The following is a 22189-nucleotide window of genomic DNA, read 5'->3' as shown; positions in this document are numbered from 1 at the left end:
TCTTACAGTAATAGTGCATTATAATTTTCACAATATTATTCCAACCTCATAGTGTGGAAGTATACATAAAAGAAAATCATGTTTTTGACTGCACTGCCCTTTAAAGAATCATTGTGCATCATTAATTATAATGACAATTGAACAGGTAAAGAGGTACGCTTAGATACATAGAATTAGGCATTATGATTATATGGCTCTTGATTGCAGGAAAAAGCTGTTTCCCCTCCATCCGCATGTACTTCGTGCCCCCTCTAAAATAATAGGTGCATGACACCCCTGATTGCACCTGTCATACCCTCTCAGATCTCCACAAGTGCATAGGCCCCAAGTTTAAGGTTTAGGTCCATTAGTAATTGGGCCCGAGACTACTAAAACTGAATTTAGATGCGATAGTGACACGCCCCCTGGTATACGATGTCTGTCACGCTCCCCAAATTCAATAACCTCCGCGCCTTGCGAACAGTGTGGTGCAATGTGAATGCCATTCCATAGCTGTTAGTTGATGCCTTTGATACTATATTTCGCATGGTGAGCGCGGAACACACGAAACATTCCCTTCTGACTGCGCGTTTGGATTTATGATGATCAGTACCGAGGGTGCTGAAGGTGGAGGAGACCAGCCCTGCTTTCGGCTGGAACCTTTGAACGCGCACCTATCAGGCAAAGCGGGTGAAACCCACCTTCTCTATGGGGACACGGACGCCACCTCCAAAGTGACCGCCAACGGTGTGCAAGACATTGAGGATAGAATTTTGCGGATCACTGGTTATTATGGCTATTATCCGGGCTACTCCAGTCACAGAAGTAAGTCATGAAAATAGAAAACAGTCAAATAAGTCAACTAATAAAGTAGAAGTCAACTGAACGTAAGCGTAAAACGGAAGGCCTTTGTCAATTTCACACTATTGCTCCTCGTCATCCAGGTAGAGACAATGGCACGGGTAGTAGCCTATATTGTATGTGACCAGCATATTACAGAGGGGGAGCTTTGCTCTCCCATATGAAATGAATGTTAACCATTTATACGGTGTTGCAGGAATAGGCTTAAACATGATATTCACTCACAAAATATAGTGATTGTTGGGGCATGTGATTTTCTATTGTTTATTCGACTGATATCTACTGGGTTTTTCAACCAATTCTGTCAATCACTGATTATTGTGTAATGAAGAAGAGGGCTTTTTAATTTAAAAAAATATATATTCTCTACCTGAGAGCTAGAGGAATTGGTGCTGTATAGCCTACAATTCAATTTGTTTGTGGAATGAGCCCTAATGGAACCACATTCTAAGGTGACATGTGCCTGAAACAGCTGCCGCTATGGAGATGAAGTAATAGGTTCCTCTTCACATCCTTATTGACTTTTGGTCTGAGACACAAACAATGAACAGCAGTAGACATCCAGACGGACAGGCACAGACAGACAGGCACAGACAGACAGGCACAGACAGACAGGCACAGATAGACAAGCAGGCAGTCAGACAGACAGATGCAATACCATAATGTGACATGACATCTATGCAAATGACATATATGCAAACCATTGTTCCTGTTACCATGACTGTAAATCATTTGAACTGTAGTGTTTTTATGATCATGTAACTATCCTAATGAGGAGGAGACAACATACACTCTATTAGATGTTAGATGCATATTTAATTGTTTGTTGCTGGTCATGTTAATAGTTTTGCAGCTATTAAAATAATCAATATTTTACAGTAGACAAATACCCTCCTCACATGCAACTCTCCCATGCTTCTATTACTCTGATTCTGCAGGACTTTTTATTTTTGACACAATGATCAAAAATAAATCCCACCACTGTGCATTGTACATGCATTGCAGCATACATTGGATATAATAATCATTGGGCTGCTTGCCACAATGCAATGCGATCTGCCTGGGCTACCATTGATTGGATTTATTTTGATTTGCAATAAATGTATGATGGCTGTGGTGAAATCATGGGTTGAGATGAAATGAGATTGATTGTTCACGGGGAACTCTATTTAAGCAATAACTATCAAATCAAAATCAAATCAAAATGTACTGTATAGAAGAAACATAGCAGAGCATTTGACTGGTTTATAGTGAAAATTATGTATTTAATATACAAAACTAAATCTAATGAGATCAAGGCCAGTATTCTGTAAGATGCTATACTGGTCAGAAATCCTGTAGGCTATAATTGTGCCGTTCATTTTACTATACAATATGTGGGGCAAATGTAAGGAAGACTATCACTGATTCAGTGTCCATGAGCCTGTTGTGATTCATACTCAGAAATACCCTAGCTGAACTGAAATATCCTTACTGAATTGAATTTGACTTGTCACGGACAAGCTTCGTAGCATTTCCAAGCTTTTATATAAAAGCTCATCTAAATGAATTACTTGCAAAGTTACTCACACCTAAAGAACAATGGAAGTCAGTCACACACATTATCACTCTGGGTGAATAACAAGTCTTCACCAGGCTTTAGTGCATCAACCAAATTCAATCAAATGTATCTATAAAGCCATTTTTACATCAGCATATGTCACAAAGTGATTATAGAGAAATGTTCTAGTGCATCATGAATCAGGTTTCCAGGCAAAAGGGGAAATCACTTTCAGCAGAGCAAGAGAATGTCTGAATTGCTATTATTTTCTTTCATAGTGTTAAAGGCTCAATGCAGTCAAAAAATTAGATTTTCCCATGTTTTATATATATTTCCACACTACGAAGTTGATGTCTGAGGATTGCCTGACACTTATTTGTGAGTTGGTTTTTGTTTAGATTTTAAAATTAGAATTAAATGTCTCTTGAAATGTTGCATATAATTTAAAAGAAGACTGCTGTTGGGTTGAAGCAAAAATAGCACAGATCTAGAACATTAGTTTGATCTTGCCAACGCCATTGGGTAATTCTATTTTTTGCCATTTTCTGTTGGCGTTTTGCTATTTTTGCCATCTGCAGTGAGTTAAAATATGCCTCCAAGGAGGATCATGGACTACATTTTCAGAGAGGGTCTTGAATAAAGTTCACACAGTGTTTGTGATAACTTGTTAGGTAGTGATGTGACAAAATGTAAATGTTTTGCTCACATTAAGTGATAAAATAACTTTGAAATGGCAAAACTGACTCAAGTTGAAGTGTTGCTTTGAAATTGTACAAAATATATCTCCCCGTCTCTTACCCCAGCACCAGTCCTCGGATCAATTCTGGGGACTCCTCATAGGCCCTGCTCAGCCAAGTTGCAGATCAGTGTCCCTTGAACAAACATTAGTTTAATTTATTATAATTTGTGGTGTACAGTATCGTGCCTGTGAAGTGCTGAGATGTCATGTTCAGTGGTCCAGAGGAACTGGCTGGGCTGGCACACCACTGGGCAGACTGGCAGAGGCGAGAGGAAGTGAAATGACAGGCCCTGGCAACGCCACTCAGCACCGAGCCAGGCAGGCAGCTCACATTAACATTGACATTAGAATAAGAACTCTCCTTGGAAACTAGTATGACAAGGCACACTATGATACCTATGGCTCTAAAAGTCTCCCCAGACACACAAACAATCACATTCATGTTTTAATTGAATCATTTAAGATTTCACTCAGGCATGTAGGCCTATGTCTGCAATCACTTTCCCACTGAAGCCTCACTCTTTCGGCGTGCTATTTTTAACTAGTGTCTAATTGGATGTGGGCTTTCTCTTGAACCACCATAGAGAGCACTGTTAGCCCTTAGCTCTTTTGAGAATGGGTAAAAACCTGTACAAAGTAATAGGGGAAATATTTATTCAAAATAGGTTAAGGACTCCTGTGTGTTTGCCAAAGTAGCAAACACACAAACACGAGAGGCAAATTAACATCACACAAGAATCTAGGTGCTTAGGGTAGGTAATTAAAGGTAACTCGGCATACACAGAATATTCTTGAAAGTGAGTTTGACCTCATTCTCAGTGTTGTTGAGACTTTAGCAACAGTATGGCACAGAATATTCAACTGATGGTTAGAAATGCACAGCTATTTACCACCCTGAATGTGCACCTGCAACCATCTGTTAAGACTAGATCTCTACTCCACTAATGGGTTAACTGTTAGAGGTGGTGGTTACCGTGTGTTGCCCTTATCACCGCTGGCCAGCCTGTTCCTTAGCTCACTCCAAACAGCAGCATAGTACCTGTTCAGTACAGCCAGTCCCTCCAACAGAGAGAGATTTATATACACCTGAGTGTACAAAACATTATAAACACTGCTCTTTCCATGACATAGACTGACCAGGTGAATCCAGGTGAAAGCTATGATCCCTTATTGATGTCCCTTGTTAAATCCACTTCAACCAATGTAAATGAAGGGGAGGAGACAGGTTAAATAATCATTTTTAAGCCTTGAGACAATTGAGAAATGGATTATGTATGTGTGCCATTCAAAGGGTGAATGGGGAAGACAAAACATTTAAGTGCCTTTGAACGGGGTATGGTAGTAGGTGCCAGGCTCACCGGTTTGTGTTAAGAACTGCAACACTGCTGGGTTTTTAACTCTCAACAGTTTCCCATGTGTATCAAGAATGGTCCGCCACCCAAAGGACATCCAGACAACTTGACACAACTGTGGGAAGCATTGGAATCCCTGTGGAACGCTTTCAACACCTTGTAGAGTCCATGCTCTCAACGAATTGAGGCTGTTCTGAGGGCAAAATATTTAAATACATGTCATTTTGTCCCATTTAATTGAAATACTAAAAGCCTTACATTCATTCCTATGGAGGACTGCTTCTTCTGAGGAGTGAAACTATAGGCTGACTGGTAGTGTCAAAGCCACTCATTGGCCAATACATAGCGATCCAGGGTTTATATACATCATTGGTCTCCTAGTGCCCTCTTGTGGTCTATTAGGCTATCTAAACCTCAGTATGAAGTCTTCTTCTGTCCTCCAAAGGAATGATAACAGGTAAAAGGGGAGCCGTGACTGGAGGTCTACTGAGCCTAATTACTACCAGCATGTATAAGACAACATGGATAGCTCCTTAAATCACCCCCATGCGGAAATCCATTATATCAAAAATCTAGTCAAATCACATTTTATTTGTAACATGCGCCGAATACAACATGCGCCGAATTCACCTTACAGTGAAATGCTTACTTACAAGCCCTAACCAACAATGCCGTTTTAAGAAATATACATGTTAAGTAAAAAAATATAAATAAAAGTAATAAATAATGAAAAAGCAGCAGTAAAATAACAGTAGCGAGGCTTATACAGGGGGTACCAGTACAGAGTCAATGTGACCAGGTCTCTGACCACTGGTTAATCGAGGTCATGGAGGTAATATGTACATGTAGGTACACTTAAAGTGAGTATGCATAGATGATAAACAGAGAATAGGGGGGGGCATTGCAAATAGTCTCGGTAGCCATTTGATTAGATGTTCTGGAGTCTTATGACTTGGGGGTAGAAGCTGTTTAGAAGCCTTTGGACCTAGACTTTGCTCTCCAATACCGCTTGCCATGCGGTAGCAGAGACAACAGTCTATGACTGGGTTGGCTGGAGTCTTTTTGACAATTTTTAGGGCCTTCCTCTGACACCACCTGGTAAAGAGGTCCTGGATGGCAGGAAGCTTGACCCCAGTGATGTACTGGGCCGTACGCACTACCCTCTGTAGTGCCTTGCGGTCGGAGGCCAAGCAGTTGCCGTACTAGGCAGTGATGCAACCAGTCAGAATGTTCTCGATGGTACATCTGTAGAACATTTGGGGGATCTGAGGACCCATGCCAAATCTTTTCAGTCTCCTGAGGGGGAATAGGTTTTGTTGTGCCCTCTTCACGACTGTCTTGGTGTTTATTTCACCTTTATTTAACCAGGTAGGCAAGTTGAGAACAAGTTCTCATTTACAATTGCGACCTGGCCAAGATAAAGCAAAGCAGTTCGACACATACAACGACACAGAGTTACACATGGAGTAAAACAAACATACAGTCAATAACACAGTATAAACAAGTCTATATACGATGTGAGCAAATGAGGTAGATAAGGGAGGTAAAGGCAAAAAAAGGCCATGGTGGCAAAGTAAATACAATATAGCAAGTAAAACACTGGAATGGTAGATTTGCAGTGGAAGAATGTGCAAAGTAGAAATAAAAATAATGGGGTGCAAAGGAGCAAAATAAATAAATAAATAAAAGTGTGCTTGGACCATGTTAGTTTGTTGGAGATGTAGACACCAAGGAACTTGAAGCTCTCAACCTGCTCCACAGCAGCCCCGTCGATGAGAATGGGGGTGTGCTCGGTCCTCCTTTTCCTGTAGTCCACACTAATCTCCTTTCTCTTGATCACGTTGAGGTAGAAGTTGTTGTCCTGGCACCACACAGCCAGGTCTCTGACCCCCTCCCTATAGGCTGTCTCATCGTTGTCATTGATCAGGCCTACCACTGTTGTGTCATCAGCAAACTTAATGATGCCTGGCCATGCAGTCATGAGTGAACAGGGAGTACAGGAGGTGACTGAGCACACACCCCTGAGGTGCCCCTGTGTTGAGGTGCCCCTTACCACCTCGAAGTGAGAATACAAGTAATTTAGCTTGTCTGGTAGGCTCGTGTCACTGGGCAGCTCACAGCTGTGCTTCCCTTTGTAGTCTGTCATAGTTTGCAAGCCCTGCCACATAAGACGAGCGTCGGAGCCGGTATAGTACGATTCAATCTTAGTCCTGTATTGATGCTTTGCCTGTTTGATGGTTAATCAGAGGGAATAGCAGGATTTCTTATAAGCTTCCGGGAAGGTGGCAGCTCTACCCTTTAGCTAAGTGTGGATGTTGCCTGTAATCGATGGCTTCTGGTTGGGGTCTGTACATACTGTCACTGTGGGGACTATGTCATTGATGCACTCATTAATGAAGCCAGTGACTGATGTGGTGTACTCCTCAATGCCATCGGAAGAATCCCGGAACATATTCCAGTCTGTGCTGGCAAATAATCCTGTAGTTTAGCATCTGCTTCATCTGACCACTTTTTATAGACTGAGTCACTGGTGCATCCTGCTTTAATTTTTGCTTGTAAGCAGTAATCAGGAGGATACAATTATGATCAGATTTGCCAAATGGAGGGTGAGGGAGAGCTTTGTATGTGTCTCTGTGTGTGGAGTAAAGCTGGTCTAGAGTTTTTTTCCCCCCTCTGGTTGCACATTTAACATGCTGGTAGAAATTAGGTAAATGGTTCTATGTCAATGGTTCTCATGCAGAGTGACTTGCACAGCCTCCTAGAGTAACCACTGAATGCACATAACATGGGTATATGTATGGCATATGTTGCTCTAGATGACCAGAGTTATATTTATACACAGTAGACGCTAACATCATACACAAAAATGTTGGTAATGTTCTCAACTGATACTCCTACTCTGCCACTCTCCCTAATGCCCACTAGATGTCTCCCTCTTAAAACTAGAGTCATCTTTGATTATAACCATGGGCAATGGTTTTAATCATCAATCTTAACTTCACAACTTCACACCATTTTGTATAGCCCTGGAATAATTCAATATGCTTAAGAAAAATATAGATGCAAAATGTATCCTTTGTAATAATCATATGGGTTAGTCAGAAAACTATTTCACTACCGCCTACTAATACATTATTTCAGTGGCTCTCTGTCCTCTCTCTCCTGTCTGTCCTCTCTCACCTGTCTGTCCTTTTTTTCCTGTTCCTGCTCATCTCTGAGACGTACTGATTAACAGAGAGATGCATAAAGGCAAAGGGCTGTACGGTGGCAGAGGAACACGGGCTAATCTGAATGACAAAGGGCCTGAATGAGGCGACTGCGTCAGTGTTTCAGGCCAGAGCACACCGGAGCACCACCGTTGCTATGGACGAGTGCATGGTTTATTTTAGAATCTGTGCCCTGGTCCAAGATGCGACACAAGCATTGTGTTGTCTATGGTAAACTCTGATCAGGGGTCTCTGGGGTTGTGATGAGAGGCTAGGGGGATATGGTTGGTCGGCAGTGAGGTGGAGTGTCGGCAGTGAAGTGTGGTCGGCAGTGAAGGTCGGTGAAGGTCGGCAGTGAAGTGTGTCATTGGGACATAGAGTGAGAGGGCTTGTCCCAGTCCTTATGGGCATCCCATCCCAGCACTAGGAATGAGGGATAGGGGGATAATAACCTTTTCAGCCTTTCATGATCTAGATGTACCTGAGTTTGGTCTCCATACAATATCCATGCTCTATGTCATTATCTGTGCCCTATGTCAATATCGATGCCCTATGTCATTATCCATGCTCTGTCAATATCCATGCTCTATGTCAATATCCGTGCCCTATTTCAATCCCCTAAGCTCTCAGTGATTAGCATCCTTGGGCCAAATGTGCTGACTAGCTGCCTTTCTTCTCCCTCCCTGTCTAGCTGCTGTCTCCACTGTGGTTAGGCAGGGCTATTTTTAAGTTTAGTGCCCCCTCCCCCCTCCTAGCCCCTGCCTCAGGGAAGGGAACCATACAAGCACAAGGTGCAGCCAGAGCCAGCTCTCCAGACAGTCTCCACTGCCTTGCCCTGCCCCACTCACTTTCAGAATTTGAGGAACAGTGAAGCACTGTGATCTGCCATGCTCTGTAGCTTTGCCAGGATTCTCACTGAGAATTGGAGAGGAGAGACAGGAGAGTGGGAAGGGGGGTCTGAGTGACATCGATATAGTGACAGAGAGAGGTTGGAGTACACATGATTGCAAAAAGGCAGTGACAGCTGGTTTCCTGTAAACTGTAATCAGGGCTACCCAATAGGACGGTGCTGCAGCCCAGGTTCACTGTACTGTTGTTCGTATCTCTGGTGAAATACTGCTGTCACTCCCTTGCAGGGGGTGCTGATAGAATTTGTTGTATTTAGGTCCACTCATACAGGAGTAATAAAGGCCCAGTGTGCTTCTTTTGTGAGAGAAAAAAAAAAATGTATGTATATATTTATCAAGGGGTGCTGCATCTCCCTCAGCACCCCTACTTCCCACGGCTATGTTCCCTGGCCCGGCTTGCCTGAGATACATTTTTCTGGTGTGAGAGTAAGCAGGGTGGGGGATATACTAAGATTATATTACAGGGAGCTGAACCTCTGCTCTGTGTCTCACCGCCTTGATGCTGTTGTATGCTATTGATGTATAGGCTGACAGGATGCCGAGGCCCATTAGAACCTTTGATTGTGAAAACCGCAGACAGAGGCAGGATGACCGGGAACGAGGGCACTGTGAGATGAGAACTCTTGACCACACTCCCATGGGCCAGCTAGCACATAATGTTCTGAGAACCCCTACGTTTCTTAGAGTTTGGTGAGAGCGTGGTTGTCCTATGGTTATTTTACATACAACCATCCCACAACTTTCTGAGAATGGTGCTTCATAGTTGCTTGGCTTTGGAGCATTTTCAACACATTTCAGGAACTTGACAAAAAAACGTTATTTTCTTTGTATTACTCCTAACAGTTCAAACATGGTTACATTTTCTTTCAATTTTAGTCATGTTCTAGGAACATTACCTAACTGGTTTGACATTGGGAATGTTCTCAAATAGTTCAGAGAATGTTAAAGAAACAGCTTTCTTCTGTGGGAATTTCAGTACTTCAAGGATAACGTTTCCTACAGGTTTGCTCATGGTTCTATTTAAAGTCACGTTAAATGTGATGTACATGTTCAGAAAACATGTACATTCCGTTTTCGGGAAAACTCTCTATCCTCTATCTTGTTAAGTGTGTTCAGGTGTGTTGGCAGCACCCACTAATTGGCCACACCTGATCTTAATGAGTGCTTGTTTCTTTTGAAATGGGGTCTGTTTGAATAGACAAAATGAACATCTATGCATGCATAATAAAAACCTAAAACTTACGTTCCCAAGGGACACAATGTGCTAGCTGGTTATGCCCTGAGCTCACCCCTCTGCTGGGGCCTCTTTGCTGACATCATGGGAAAATCAAAAGAAATCAGCCAAGACCTCAGAAAAACAATTCTAGGCCTCCACAAGTCTTGTTCATCCTTGGGAGCAATTTCCAATCGCCTGAAGGTAGCACACTCATCTCTACAAACAATAGTACGCAAGTATAAACAATATGGGACCACGCAGCCGTCATACTGCTCAGGAAGGAGACGTGTTCAGGCTCCTAGAGATGAATGTATTTTGGTGCGAAAAGTGCAAATCAATCCAAGAATGACCGCAAAGGACCTTGTGAAAATGATGGAGAAAACAGGTACAAAAGTATCTATATCCACAGTAAAAACGAGTCCTATATCGACATAACCTGAAAGGCCGCTCAGCAAGGGATATGGCACTGCTCCAAAACCGCCATAAAAAGCCAGACTACGGTTGGCAACTGGGGACAAAGATCGTACCTTTTGGAGAAATGTCCACTGGTCTGATGAAACAAAAATATAACTGTTTGGCCATAATGACCATCGTTATGTTTGGAGGAAAAAGGGAGAGGCTTGCAAGCCGAAGAACACCATCCCAACCGTGAAGCGCGGGGGTGGCAGCATCATGCTGTGGGGGTGCTTTGCTGCAGGAGGGGCTGGTGCACTTCACAAAATAGATGGCTTCATGAGGAAGGAAAATTATGTGGATATATTGACGCAACATCTCAAGACATCAGTCAGGAAGGTAAATCTTGGACTCAAATGGGTCTTCCAAATGGACAATGACCCCAAGCATACTTCCAAAGTTGTGGCAAAATGGCTTATGGACAACAAAGTCAAGGTATTGGAGTGGTCATCACAAAGCCCTGACCTCCATCCTTTTGAAAATATGTGGGCAGAACTGAAAAAGCGTGTGCGAGCAAGGAGGCCTACATACCTGACTCAGTTACACCAGCTCTGTCAGGAGGAATGGGCCAAAATTCACCCAACTTATTGTGGGACGCTTGTGGAAGGCTACCCAAAACATTTGGCCCAAGTTAAACAATTTAAAGGCAATGCTACTAAATACTAATTGAGTGTATGTAAACTTCTGACCCACTGGGAATGTGATGAAAGAAATAAAAGCTGAAATAAATCACTCTCTCTACTATTATTTCACATTCTTAAAATATAGTGATGATCCTAACTGACCTATGAGACAGGGAATTTTTACTAGGATTAAATGTCAGGAATTGTGAAAAACCGAGTTTAAATGTATTTGCCTAAAGTGTATGTAAACTTCCAATGTCAACTCTACATTTGATGTGTCTGGTCCATGCTCTCTACAGCCCCCTTTCTGCTGGCATGACAGAGCACCATGAAGTGAGCTGGATGTGTGGGTGTCAGAGAGAGCATGTGCAGCCAGGCTTGATTCTCTTTCTCATCCAGACTCTGTGAGCTCCTACTGCATTAGGACTCCATGTCGTGAGGTGTAATGGGGAGTTAGGGGTGGTGTGGGACTTAGGTAAGTCCCTTCCCTGTCTCAGTTCAATTAATTTGTGTTGCAATGGCACAGACAACAGGACAGGGCCACTATAAATAATATAAGACTGAATGAGTAGTGAAGTAGGGGAGAAGTGCCAGCAGAGGAGAGAGAGAGAGAGAGTGAGGGGACAGCAGCTAACACAGCATAATTAGCTGGGGCTGCTTGGTTACCTTCCAAACAAAGCAGCTGATTTGCGGATCAAACGAAGAGGAGGGGAATGCAGTGGAGGAGGAGGGAGAACGAAAGGAAAGCGATGAAGGGAGTGATTGCGCGGTGCCACACACTTGAATCTCAGTCTCCCTTGGAGACAGTGCATGACCGTGCAACAGTAGTCTCCACTCCACAGCACTTCTACTGAGCTCCAGCACTGTCCAGAGAGAAAGAGAGACAGCATCTGAGTAAGAGACAGTGAGGGAGTTAGCTCAACTGATTGTGAACGAGGGAGAAATAAATAAAGAAGGAGATATAAACATCAATAGACATTTAGATAGAAGAGACTGATAGAGAGCTATAGCAAGCCGCCTGTGGAGGAGCCAGGAGCCTGGGAATGCAGAGGGATTGCAGGAGGAGCTGCTGAGTGTAGCAGCAGTCCAGGCAGGCAGACAGACAACACACACACATCCCAGGGAGGGACTGTTGGCTCTGCCTCTAGTGGAGGATGAAGAAGCACTCGGCCAGAGTGGCTCCTCTCAGCTCCTACAGCTCCCAGGTCCTCACCTGCCCCATCTCCGAAGGTAAAGACTCCAGACTGGGGGTAGGGGACGGGGGAGTAGGGATGGAGTCTGGCCCTAGGCGCCATGTCTGGGACGTGTGTGTACGTTTGTGTGTTTTGCGTATGTGTGCGTAGCTGTGTGTCTAAGATGGGCAGCATTGAAAACTCTTCTATAAGAGCAGGGATATGAGTGGAGAGATTACCATATCTTTGTGCATTGTTAATGCCTATGGCTAAACAGCTATGGCAGGTTTGCTGTTTTCCCATATTAATGTCTGTTTTTAGGCCTTGGTGTAATGTGGTCATTACATTGTTCATTAAAATCAACCCCAAAGGGCAGAATATGAGGTTAAGAAAGAAAGAGATAGGGGGGGGGGGGATAGTTAAGGTAGCTAAAACAAATTTGGATGTGTCCAGTCTTAGTATAATTTTATGCTCTGGGCTTTCTATGATTATGTAAAGCGCACATTATGTTCCCTCTACAGAATAGTGTATACTGGGCTCCTCATTAAGTCTATGAAATGTCACAAGGGCTTGAAAATATAGTTATCAAGTAGACTAAAATGTTCTTCATTATCTTGTGATTGTTCAAGATTATACACAGTCAGATTAATGCTTATATTACAAATCAACTGTTATGATTATTTAAATACTTTCACTTGAATGACTGTATTACATGACTATGAGAAACGTTCATGCCTTTGCTCTTCACCGTTCTTTGTGAGGGGATACAGAATTTATCAACAGGGAATCTTAGATCACAGTGTATGTTTAGTTGTGTTCAAGTTGTACTTTGTGCCTTACTGCTGATGTTTCCATGCGCAAACAGGCTGATGGTTTGGCTGTTCTCACATCTGTTCCGTCTTACTTACTTGTCTTGCATGTGATTAGTTTTGAGAGGGACATGGGTACCAAGTCCTTTAAATGGTACAGTTCTCTCCACAGCCATACACCGTCCCGTCTCTAAGGCTTTAAGGTCCATATCCATTGTCTTTCTATCTATTTTGCAGAGATGAACAAAATATACACTTAATATTAATCCTCAATTAAACCATGTATTTTATTCTCACCTGGTATGGACTAGATGCATTGCCTGACCTCTGTATACCCCTGCAGGCCATGGAGGAACATTAATGTGAACTACTAGTCATTTATTATATTCAGCACTGGTTTATCCATCACTGTCTCCACCACCCTTCCTCTGTCATGGATTGGAATGTGAGGTCCACGCAGGGGCACTGCGTCACGTTGTCAGCATATCCTGTCTATCTTCTCTTAATGGGAGTTTGTATTTCACACCTTTTCTTATGAGTCAACTCAAATCATAGCTTGGGGCTTAATACAGTACAGGTAACTAGCTGTATATAGGTAGCTACTAGGTAAAGGCCTACTAAGCAGCAGTGCTTAGAGATATTCCTGTCCTTTGCAAGACCTCAGCCATATGATGCTCTCAGATGTCCGAACTACAGTGTGTGAGATACCTTCGTTTTTGTTATGCTATTATTTGCTGTCACATACTGTATTGTAGTCTAACGTTTTATAGCACCATCAGCAGGAAATATTGCAGTTTGTTACAGGAGCTCAAATGTAGCGAATAATTCAGTATTAATGAGGTGGAATGTGGAATGATAGTTTTGTTTTAATATCCACATCCTGGCAATGGATCAGAGCGTGGTGCTTTTGCCTGGGGAAACAGGATGCTAACAAGCCTACAATTTGTCACTCTCTGCACCCAGCACCCACTACAGTCCTGTACAGTGAATTATGTCCTCTCAGTATGGGCATGGTCTTTGAATGGTCAATGGGAAGAGGACAAGACAATGCAGCTTAACGTACAATATCTACATCCTATGATGTTACTTCTGCTTTTAAACCATGCAATTCTTGATTGTCTCCCTTTCTCCACTTAAGGTCTGTCTGTCTGTCCCCATCTGGGACAAAGTGCGATAAAACACATCATCAATCTTTAGTTTTAAAGCATACTCATTTATTTTTTTTAAGTTTATTTTTTTTAAAGTTTTGCATTTCATGGATGTATTGGAGATGACATTTGCTTCCAATACAAAACTCTGCACTGTACGCCTAGATCCCAAGCCAAATTGCCAGAGTTCCAAATGCCAGTGAAAGTTGTCACAGTAACCTCAGTGTGACAGAGATACAGTTTCCCTATCAAAATCCTTTTGAATAAATAAGTCAAACAACAGACTGGAACTGATTATCATGCACTGTCTGTCTTCATATTGTGTGGAACTGATTCTCATGCACTGTCTGTCTTCATATTGTGTGGAACTGATTATCATGCACTGTCTGTCTTCATAATGTGTGGAACTGATTATCATGCACTGTCTGTCTTCATAATGTGTGGAACTGATTATCATGCACTGTCTGTCTTCATAATGTGTGGAACTGATTCTCATGCACTGTCTGTCTTCATATTGTGTGGAACTGATTCTCATGCACTGTCTGTCTTCATATTGTGTGGAACTGATTATCATGCACTGTCTGTCTTCATAATGTGTGGAACTGATTATCATGCACTGTCTGTCTTCATAATGTGTGGAACTGATTCTCATGCACTGTCTGTCTTCATATTGTGTGGAACTGATTATCATGCACTGTCTGTCTTCATAATGTGTGGAACTGATTATCATGCACTGTCTGTCTTCATATTGTGTGTAACTGATTCTCATGCACTGTCTGTCTTCATAATGTGTGGAACTGATTATCATGCACTGCCTGTCTTCATAATGTGTGGAACTGATTATCATGCACTGTCTGTCTTCATATTGTGTGGAACTGATTCTCATGCACTGTCTGTCTTCATATTGTGTGGAACTGATTATCATGCACTGTCTGTCTTCATAATGTGTGGAACTGATTCTCATGCACTGTCTGTCTTCATATTGTGTGGAACTGATTATCATGCACTGTCTGTCTTCATAATGTGTGGAACTGATTCTCATGCACTGTCTGTCTTCATAATGTGTGGAACTGATTATCATGCACTGTCTGTCTTCATAATGTGTGGAACTGATTCTCATGCACTGTCTGTCTTCATAATGTGTGGAACTGATTATCATGCACTGTCTGTCTTCATAATGTGTGGAACTGATTATCATGCACTGTCTGTCTTCATAATGTGTGGAACTGATTCTCATGCACTGTCTGTCTTCATAATGTGTGGAACTGATTATCATGCACTGTCTGTCTTCATAATGTGTGGAACTGATTCTCATGCACTGTCTGTCTTCATAATGTATGGAACTGATTATCATGCACTGTCTGTCTTCATAATGTGTGGAACTGATTATCATGCACTGTCTGTCTTCATAATGTGTGGAACTGATTCTCATGCACTGTCTGTCTTCATAATGTGTGGAACTGATTCTCATGCACTGTCTGTCTTCATATTGTGTGTTTGGCCAGCGTTATCTTTTCCTTCCTATGGAAAGGCACTTTTCGGAGAGATGCAATGCTCACCTAATATTATGTAGGAACTGTAGGTGTATGAATGCTTTTTTCTGTGCTGTTACTGTTAGGTTTGTCATCATGAAGTTTCTGCCAACACCTTAGCGTGGGTACTGAATAGCAGCATTATTATAAGTTTGGGTCAGAGAGCATGAAGTGTCTTGGGTATCAAGGATATTATCATTCTGGATGTGCTGCTGAAGTCTTTTCTCTTACTTCTAAGGCGTTCAAGTTTTACAGAACCCAGCACACACACTCTTAAGCATCTATGACATTTTAAACCAGCAATTAATGTTACCCTTGTTCTCTTTCAATCAAATGGATTTGAAAGAGTTCCATCTCATACATATTACATTACACTCTGCTTTCTGTTTTAGAGAACCTAGGGGGAAGAGTCAAGGTATGAATCTTAGTGCCACTTTTATAGTTTTGATTAGATTTTTCTTTTTGGGGGGTGGGGACTGCTCTGAACCAACAGTTTGTTTTCTCTCTGGGAGCAGGGGGTCGATACCTAGTGGTGCACGTTAGGGGGTTTATTGGATAACTTTGAGGCACTGATTGTACTCATATTGCTTTGAGCACTGATAATGCTCCTCCTCAGAGAGCGAGAGAGGCTGCTGCTTCCTGCTCTATTGTAATGTAATGTCTATAGCCATGGTGGAAATGGCTGGGCTGAGCCCATAGTGCTGAACCAGCAAGCTGAAAGCGAGCAGCAAACACCCAGCACATGTCATATTTTATTCCTGCCCTGGTGTAAATTGATCATGCTCTGGAGGGTTATATAACGGATCCTAGCTCTCTCCGGAAACACCCTCACATCATCTCAGTGACACACACACACACACTACAGCAAGTAAGCAATGACCCATAAGGCATTCAGTCCCACAATCCATTAAGGCATTCAATATAATTCCTTACATTTCTGTTCTCAATTCCTGGTTGTCTGTTGTAGTGGGTGTGATGTGTGTGCTCACAGTTAGTTTTAGGGTTCTCCTTGCTCCCAGTCTCCCTGCACACACTGCACCAGTCCAAAAACCACTCAGTCTGCACTGAAGCCACTGAACACATAAATGCACACTCAGAGCTTTGCTAATCTATTCTCTTTACAGTCGCAAGCAAAAACAAAAAGGCCAGTCTGCTAACCTTTTAACAATGTTTTCTTGCGGTTGTAAAGATGTCAGCAGTCTGCCGTAGTTGCCCTGCTATGTCCACAAGGGAAAGTCCTAGTGGAAGATCTTGCTCAGTGCTGTAAAGGTGTTTTTGAAAAGTCTCATTCCTCAATAGTCAGACCTCTTGTAATCCTGTAGTTTCTTTAGAGAGGTGGATGGATGTCACGTGATTGGGCTGACACATACATATTGTGGATAGTTGTTTTGGGGCATCAGGTTTCTGTACGCATATGACTACATGACTATGTTAGGACTGTATCCACATGACTTCATGGTGCTATTTCTGACATCGGCAACCAGCAACCACTATGCTAAGGTTATTCAATCTGGGTGATTTACTGCTCACTAAGGATGAATGATCAATTCTTGCTTACTTACCTCAGCGAGGCAGCCAGGATAGTGTCAAAGAATGGAGCATGGACCCATTGAGAACAATGGAACAATCCACTTTAAATGTATTTATGAAAACTATCCCACATCACCTGTATTCTGAAGTGCTAAGTGTTTTATTGTGAAAACTGAACATTCAAATTGATTGTCTGTTGATGGAAAGAGGGTCAGCCACAACTGAATTACACAATTGCATGTCATTAATCTCTCATGCCAATGGCTACTCAAGTGGTACACATGTACTAGTTGTGTACTGTCATCAACAACCACAAACTGTCCATGGTTCTAAAGCCATTCAACTGTTGTTGGTGCTGAAGCCAGTTCCACTGTCCGTTGTACTGAAGCCAGTTCCACTGTCCGTGGTGCTGAAGTGTTTACTCTTCAGACACACCTACGCCCATAGGTGTAACCCTATTCCCTACATAGTTCAACAGAATGTGCTTTCCCCCCACAGGAGAGGAGGGTTCTGAGTCTCGTGCAGACACCCCAGGCAGCGAGGCCAGTGGAGAGGGGACATCGTACCAGACGTGTGCTAACACAGTACTGAAGGTGCTGGGGGGCCTCCTATTGGTCCTATGTGTGTCCTCCTCCTGGGTGGGCACCACTCAGCTGGTCCAGCTCACCTTCAAGTCCTTCTCCTGCCCCTTCTTCGTCTCCTGGTTCAGCACCAACTGGAACATCCTCCTCTTCCCTCTCTACTACGGAGGCCATGTGGTCACCACCCGGGACAAGCAAACGCCTATACAGAAATTCAGGTGATTTCTTATGACAGCGGGGAAGGGATAATACATGTATTTCTCTTTGAGAAGCCATATGCTCCATAGACTATATGGAGTGTATTGAATCAGTGGTGACACCCGGAAGTGTTTACCGGAGCTACAGTAGTTATCAGATTTGTACGATGCTGTTTGTTCAGTATTCAGTGGCTTTAATCTCCTCCAGTGCTCAGTGAGACGCTGTTTATATGACACATCCCTCCTCTAATTACCATTGGCACTCAGGCGTGTGAATGGGAATATTGACTGCAACCAGGAGAAATGGCCATTGTAGTAATGGTGATGTCTGCATATTTCAATGAAGCGTTGCCTCTCAGCCGGAAAAACAAACAAAAATTATCAAATTTACCCGAACAGTTTTGACTTCCATCCAATGTTTTTGGATTCCGACTCTTACATTTCCTCATGGGAATAGACCTAGAACTAATCCCTTTGATAAGTGCTCTTACCAAAAACAACCATTTTGAGAAGTAAATAGCCTCTCCCATTCCTTTATCCCTCATTTCCTTTCTGTAATTCTATTCGTCAGAGAATGCAGCAGGCTTTTCGGGGAAGATGGGATGACACTCAAGCTGTTCCTGAAGAGGACAGCCCCCTTCTCCATCCTGTGGACCCTGACTAACTACCTGTACCTGCTGGCCCTGAGGAAGCTGACCGCCACTGACGTCTCAGCCCTCTACTGCTGCCACAAGGCCTTCGTCTTCCTGCTGTCGTGGATCGTCCTGAAGGACCGCTTCATGGGTGTACGGGTCAGTACTCTACCACTACTATTACTTCCTTGGGCTTGGTCACACAGCTATCTAACAAATCATACAGGGGAGTGGGACAGTAGGCACAAGTATTAAGGTTGATTGGTTTACTTCCCTCATCCCTACCTGCAGATTGTGGCAGCCATAATGGCCATCACAGGCATTGTCATGATGGCATACGCAGATGGTTTCCATGGGGACTCCATTATAGGTGTGGCCTTGGCTGTGGGCTCTGCCTCCACATCGGCTCTCTACAAGGTTTGTTTAATAAGCATGTGTCTGTTTACTGAAATACTTAGTTTTACAAAAAGTGCCATCAGTATAACATACCTGGACATTGTTTCCCCTGCTGCAGGTGCTGTTTAAGATGTTCCTGGGCAGTGCCAGCCTGGGTGAGGTGGCTCACTTCCTCTCCACCATGGGTGTCTTCAATCTCATCTTCATCTCCTTCATCCCCCTCATCCTCTACTTCACCAAAGTGGAGCACTGGGGCTCTCTGTCCTCACTGCCCTGGGGATACCTGTGTGGCCTGGCTGGGCTCTGGCTGGGTGAGTGGACACAACTATGGGACACACACACGCGTACAGGAAAGATATTTTGGTTAACATTATCATTTCTCTTCCAGTGTTCAATATCCTGGTTAATGTTGGTGTGGTGCTTACCTACCCCATCCTCATCTCTATAGGGACACTGCTCAGTGTGCCCGGCAATGCAGGTATGTGTCTGTGTGTGTGCGTGTGTGTGTGTGTGTGTGTGTGTGTGTGTGTGTGTGTGTGTGTGTGTGTGTGTGTGTGTGTGTGTGTGTGTGTGTGTGTGTGTGTGTGCGTGTGTACGTGCATCCGTGTGTGGGTGAAGTAAAGTTTAAACTGACATTGACTTTTGTTAATAAACAGACTGGCTCTTTTCTTCATCTTTATAATGTGCAAATGTTCAATGTCTGTATCATCTCTGATATCTGTGTTTAGGCCTATTTATTCTAGTGCATGCAGAGGTATTGTATCCAGAGGTCAGCACTTTAGGCCCCCACAGCAAACAGATTACACAGCAAGTCTGACTCTCTCACCTCGGAAACCCAATCATCAATGTGCCTTCACACAGACGCAGCAACTATCCCTCACTAAGGTGGATTAGGTTTCTAAGGCAACAATAAATGCCTGCAGACTAGTTATTTTCCTCAACCACAGAGGCCTGTATGAAGGTCAGTGGGTTACGACAGCTATGCGGGGCAGGGGTCTACACTCTTAGAAAAAAGGTTTCTGTGGCTGTCCCCATAGGAGAACCCTTTTTTGTTCCAGGTAGAACCCTTTTTGGTTTCAGGTAGAACTCTTTTGGGTTCCATTTAGAACCCTCTGTGGAAAGGGTTCTACATGGAACCCAAAATAGTTCTATCTACAACTGATTCTACAGGGACAGCTGAAGAACCCTTTTTGGTTCTAGATAGCACATTTTTTTCTAAGACTGTAGGCCAATAGAGCAGAGAGGAAACGTTTGCAATCTTGTGCTGATTGTAAGCCACATTGTTAGCTACTTTTATCTCCCCCTGCAGTTCAGTTTGTCCCCCCACCTGTGTCCTGTGGTTTCTGTTACTTTATGTAATTAATCAGAACATCTTCCTCTCGCTCTCTCTTCTTATATCTCACTTCTACTTAATTAATCAAAACATCTCTCTCTCTGTCCCTCCTACCTCCTTCCCCTCCTTTCCTCACTCTCTCCCCTCCTCTCCCTCCCATCCGTAGCGGTAGATGTGTTGAAACATGAGGTTATCTTCAGTGTGGTGCGTCTGGCTGCCACCTGCATCATCTGCCTGGGCTTCCTGCTGCTGCTGCTTCCTGAGGAGTGGGACTCCGTCACTCTGCGCTTCCTCGCCGCCTTCGCAGACAAGAAGTCTGAGGAGCATGGCGAGGAGCTGACCGAGTCCAGCATCCACACGCGCAGCCGCAGCCGAGCCAATGGCACAGTCTCAATCCCTATGGCATGATCCCATGATCCTCCACTGCCCCGTCCCATCACCAACCCCCATCCTCACACGTTTCTACATGTCCCATCTGGGAAGCGTGGCGAGATGACTCTGGTGCTGACTTACAGACCAGGAAGTCCAAAATCAGGAGAACAGGATGTGTAACTAGGACTGAGAGAAACTATCACAGTTCTGTCACTTTCCCCAGGAACTAGTGGGGAGTGAAAATAGAACATTTACTGCTGAGTTTGGTGAGCAGAAAGTTGGAAAGTGTTATTTACTTTCTTGAATTCCTTGCCACGCCCAGTCTTGCCCGTCACATGCCCCTAGACCAGTGTTTCTCAACTTTGGTCCTCCAATACCCCCACAGTACATATTTTTGTTGTGGCCCCGGACAAGCACATCTAATCATCTAGCACTTGCCAAATTGAATCAGTTGTTTTTATCCGAGGCTACAACAAAAATATGTGCTGTTGGGGGCACTGAAGGACCGGAGTTGGGAAACACTAGCCTAGACCACATAAGCTCAACCTTGAACCTGCTACACGGACTGTATTCTGTGAATATAAATATTGAATGGGCCAGTTTGGCTCAATCTTATATGTATTTATTGAATTTACTCAGAGGTGTATCAGTATAGTATTTACATTTTACTTCTTATATATAGTATTATGTACAGGAATGGGTTGGGAAATACAGTTCCTTTAGAAACATATTTTGTGTTACACCCTGAATATAATTACATTTAGATGTTTTTTGTCACTGGCCTACACACAATACTCCATAATGTCAAAGTGGAATTATGTTTTACATTTTTTTTAATTTACAAATTAATTGAAAATGAAAAGCTGAAATGTCTTGAGTCAATAAGTATTCAACCCCTTTGTTATGGCAAGCCTAAATAAGTTCAGGAGTAAAAATGTGCTTCAACAAGTCACAAAATAAGTTGCATGGTCTCACTCTTTGTGCAATAATAGTGTTTAACATGATTTTTTTAAAGACTACCTAATCTCTGTACCTCACACATACAATTATCTGTAAGTTCCCTCTGTCGAGCACTGAATTTCAAACACAGATTCAACTACAAAGACCAGGGAGGCTTTCCAATTGCTCGAAAAGAAGGTAAATGGGTGAATATCCCTTTGATAATGATGAAGTTATTCATTAGACTTTGGATGGTGTATCAATACACCCAGCCACTATAAAGATACAGATGTCCTTCCTAACTCAGTTGCCTGAGAGGAAGGAAACAGCTTAGGGATTTCATCATGAGGCCAATAGTGACTTTAAAACCGTTACAAAGTTTAATGGCCGTGATAGGAGAAAACTGAGGAAGGATCAACAACGTTTTAGTTACTCCACAATACTAATCTAATTGACAGAGTTAAAATAATACAAATATTCCAAAACATGCATCCTGTTTGCCACAGGGCACTAAAGTAATACTGCAAAAGCATGTGTCAAAGCAATTCACTTTTGGTCCTGAATACGTAGTGTTATGTTTGGGGCAAATCCAATGCAACACACAACTGAGTACCACGCTCCATATTTTCAAGTGGTGGCTGCATCATGTTATGGGTATGCTTGCAATCGTT

The 22189-nt window shown here is 43.0% G+C and overlaps 1 protein-coding gene across 2 annotated transcripts; it reads left to right on the top strand.

The window, feature by feature from the left end:
• The first annotated feature begins 470 nt into the window (after positions 1-470).
• On the top strand, positions 471-21416 carry LOC112262311 (solute carrier family 35 member F4-like). 2 transcript variants are annotated; one of them, XM_024437985.2, is made up of 7 exons: positions 471-804; positions 17567-17867; positions 18418-18637; positions 18770-18895; positions 18993-19185; positions 19263-19352; positions 20374-21416. In XM_024437985.2, the coding sequence occupies exons 1-7, from the start codon at positions 579-581 to the stop codon at positions 20613-20615; spliced, it is 1398 nt and encodes a 465-aa protein (XP_024293753.1). In that variant the 5' UTR covers positions 471-578; the 3' UTR covers positions 20616-21416. The 2 variants fall into 2 exon arrangements, with proteins under 2 accessions (XP_024293753.1, XP_024293754.1); XM_024437986.2 differs by lacking the exon at positions 471-804 and adding an exon at positions 11669-12107.
• The last annotated feature ends 773 nt before the right edge of the window (positions 21417-22189 follow it).

Source organism: Oncorhynchus tshawytscha, linkage group LG11 (assembly GCF_018296145.1).
Source record: "Oncorhynchus tshawytscha isolate Ot180627B linkage group LG11, Otsh_v2.0, whole genome shotgun sequence".
Lineage (NCBI taxonomy): Eukaryota > Metazoa > Chordata > Actinopteri > Salmoniformes > Salmonidae > Oncorhynchus > Oncorhynchus tshawytscha.
This window is presented reverse-complemented; position numbering and strand designations above follow the sequence as displayed.

Coding starts and splice junctions, on each gene's coding strand:
- LOC112262311 (XM_024437985.2), top strand. CDS start 579: ATGATGATCAGTACCGAGGGTGCTGAAGGTGGAGGAGACCAGCCCTGC. Junction 18,638..18,769: donor ACCGCTTCATGGGTGTACGG/GTCAGTACTCTA, acceptor CCCTACCTGCAG/ATTGTGGCAGCCATAATGGC. Junction 19,353..20,373: donor CAGTGTGCCCGGCAATGCAG/GTATGTGTCTGT, acceptor TCCCATCCGTAG/CGGTAGATGTGTTGAAACAT.